The sequence below is a fragment of the Contarinia nasturtii genome, unplaced genomic scaffold, assembly GCF_009176525.2.
Source record: "Contarinia nasturtii isolate CC-2019 unplaced genomic scaffold, AAFC_CNas_1.1 Cnas_scaffold_1551, whole genome shotgun sequence".
NCBI lineage: Eukaryota > Metazoa > Arthropoda > Insecta > Diptera > Cecidomyiidae > Contarinia > Contarinia nasturtii.
The window spans coordinates 8,762-11,841 of NW_022198886.1; the positions used below are offsets into that span (position 1 = coordinate 8,762).

Consider the following 3,080-nt stretch of genomic DNA (forward strand, 5'->3'; position numbering starts at 1 on the left):
ATCCGCGACATGATTTTTATTTGAAAAATTTCATAAAAGATTCAGCGGCAATATTTTGAATTGACCACTTAGCACTTTAGTAATGAAAATTCAAATTAATAGGAAAAATGTTGAAATAATAATTTAATATTGAATAATAAAACGGAACGAGAGACACAGGGAGCAAATGAGTAGAAAAGCGCAGAGGTAACTTTATTGCGTGTGGTAATAAGCGACGGAATTTCGGTAGCTTAAATAACTCATCAAAAATGTTGAATGATCGAAAAATTAACGGATTAATAGAATTCACCGCCAGAGATTTTCACTCATAAAGTAATTAACATTTGAAAAATATGAATTTTGATGTGAAATAAAACAACAATTTTTTCTAAACGAATTCATTATCAGCCTTAATGCGCGCTTTCAAAGTATCGCCACATATTTTCGAAGCGGCCAATTTAAATTCATATCGGACAAAGGATTTATGAACTGTATAATCATTCGGCTGTTGCTTTTGTAAATGTGTGAACTTTTGAACGCTATCTTGTTATTGTTATCCATATGTCGGGGAGATGTGAAGAAATTGCATTTTTTGAGAGCTTGTGTTTTTCCAGAGAAACATTACGGGTACATTGAATCTACCACTGAATAATTCATTTTGATAATTGATCTGGCACGAAGGCATTTGATCAATGTTTCAAAATCGATTTCCTATTGAAAGGCATTAGAACAACAAATTCAAACACATTTCGTATTCTAATATTCGTTTTTATTTTTCTTAAATTGATACAAAACGTTTCACTAAACATAGAAATCCTTAGAAATATATACAAAATATTTACAAATTGATTAGTTCAATATGAACTATTCAAATAAAATAACTTAATGAGAAAATGAATTGTTCATTCCTCTGATTTATATGGTTGAAATAATTTTGGCTTTTCAGACTTTATTATTGTTTTCTCGTCAATGTTGTTATTATTATTATTGTTATGGTGATTGATTTGATCGTGTGCATGTGACTTTGAATCGTTTAGATTGGTTTCAGAAACGGGCGACAGTGATAGCGGTGACATGGGCGAACTGGGACTCTGCATAAAATCACTACCGAATGAATTGTTACCAAAATCACCTCTCGTGAATATTGATCCATTGGGTGGTGTTGATAAGGGTGACGAATGCGAATGAGGTGGAATACTTGTTGGATTTCGTTGTGGAATTGGATATGGAGAATATCGATAACCATATGCATATGGATTTGCGCCGGATGATGGCATTTGTGCTGGTGGAATCATTGGCATTTGTGGAATCATCGGATTTGGATAATATGGCATGGTCACTGAGTTGGCAGCCGCCTGAAGTAATGAAGCAGCAAAAGTTGGATCAGCATAGACAGCGGCATATGGCCATGCAACAGCAATTCTTTGCCGCTTATCCTTCATGCGACGATTTTGGAACCAAACCTATGCAATTGGAAGAAAAAAAAATACATACATCAATCAAATGTTTTATTGGAATTTTTATGTAAAAAGAATTCTCTCTCAATTCTTAGATGATTATTGAAAACACCTTTAAGTACTTTTTTTAAAAATGAATTGGACATTGATCAATAATCAAAAGTAGCGAAATTTGCGAAAAATGTCGTAGTTCTAATCGATGTGTAAAAAATGGCAAACAATTTTGAAATAAATTGATTTGTAAAATATACAAATCACAGTTGATTTAATCAACCAACTGTGAATGAACGAAATCCCCAGTCGACCAACAAATGACCCAAAATAATTGATTGTCTATTATTTCGATCGAATAAATGGGAAATGATTATTGATTTGCATTATTAACGCCTCAAAATACACTGACTAATTAAAATGTGATTGGGGCCATTTTCTGAACATTTACTACTTCAAATGCGATCTATCAATGAAGTTTACTGTGCAATCTAAAAAAAACTTCGTTCAATTTGAACTGAGTGGTCATTATTTAATTATTCTGATATCAACGTTTCGCTTTGCATACCTCATCTAATTTTAGTTTGTGAACAAAACAGGTTTTATGATTAAAATAAAGAATTTGTCGCGGTATTTTTTGTGTATTTCATATTAAAAATGAATTTCGATGTGACATTTTCTTCGTATAATCCCAAAATTTTGTAAGTTATCATGGTACTTATCATTCAATAAGTAGATTATTGTGGAGCCTACAACGATCATTTTTTTTTATCACAATATTCCGTTTGATTTATTCATCAAACTAGGTCACATTCATTTCGTTTTCACATCATCAAAATAAGTAAAGAAAAACTAAAAATGAACACACACCTTGATTGTCGACTCGGGCAGACCAAGCTGAACGGCAAGTTCACAGCGACGGGGACGCGATACATAATTCTCTTTATAGAACTCCTTTTCCAAGCGTGCCAGCTGTTCGCGAGTGAAAGCGGTGCGATAACGGCGAACTGATGGATCAATGTGTTCGTTGCTTGATGTTTCCATGTTTTATGACGAAATATATATTAAGTTTACAAATATTCACTCAATTCGTTTCAATTGGTCTTTTTTTAAATTCACTAATTAATATTATTTGATGCTATCAAAATATCGAGCATTTCCAATTTGATTTCGTCAGTAATATATAAAACGATGAGCACAAACTGTTTGGGTCGGAGATCAAAGTAATACTGATGCAGTGCTGTCTATGCCATGAGCTTAAATACACGTGTATTGCTAGTGGGCGGAGACATAGTGTATGCGATGAGCACAAACCATCCAGACGTGGATTGTAACGTTGAACGGCCAAATAATAAAGCGAGAAAAAGAGCGTTGGTTTTCAGTGATCATGCTTATAATTTTACTACATACATTTACAATGAATAACATGGTTTGGGCGAAGAATAGTGGAGCGAAGACGAGTAATTGCATGCGGAAAAACTTGTTACTGCGGAAAAATATGATTGCATATATATCGTATGCGATAAGACAAATAATAAATTGGACCAAGAAACGATTCAATATCATACAATTTCTATCATTTAATCTCACGTTATCTATAATGATTTTTTTCTTTGGTCATTGACAAGAAAAGCATGTTGTTTTTTGCTATGA

At 33.0% G+C, this 3,080-nt stretch overlaps 1 protein-coding gene across 1 annotated transcript; it reads right to left on the minus strand.

The window, feature by feature from the left end:
- Positions 1 to 881: 881 nt before the first annotated feature.
- On the minus strand, positions 882 to 2,628 carry LOC116346489 (segmentation protein even-skipped-like). The gene is made up of 2 exons (XM_031776567.1): positions 2,298 to 2,628; positions 882 to 1,442 (listed from the first exon to the last, which is right to left on the minus strand). Exons 1-2 carry the CDS (start codon positions 2,469 to 2,471, stop codon positions 882 to 884), a joined length of 735 nt encoding a protein of 244 aa, XP_031632427.1. The 5' UTR covers positions 2,472 to 2,628.
- Positions 2,629 to 3,080: the final 452 nt, after the last annotated feature.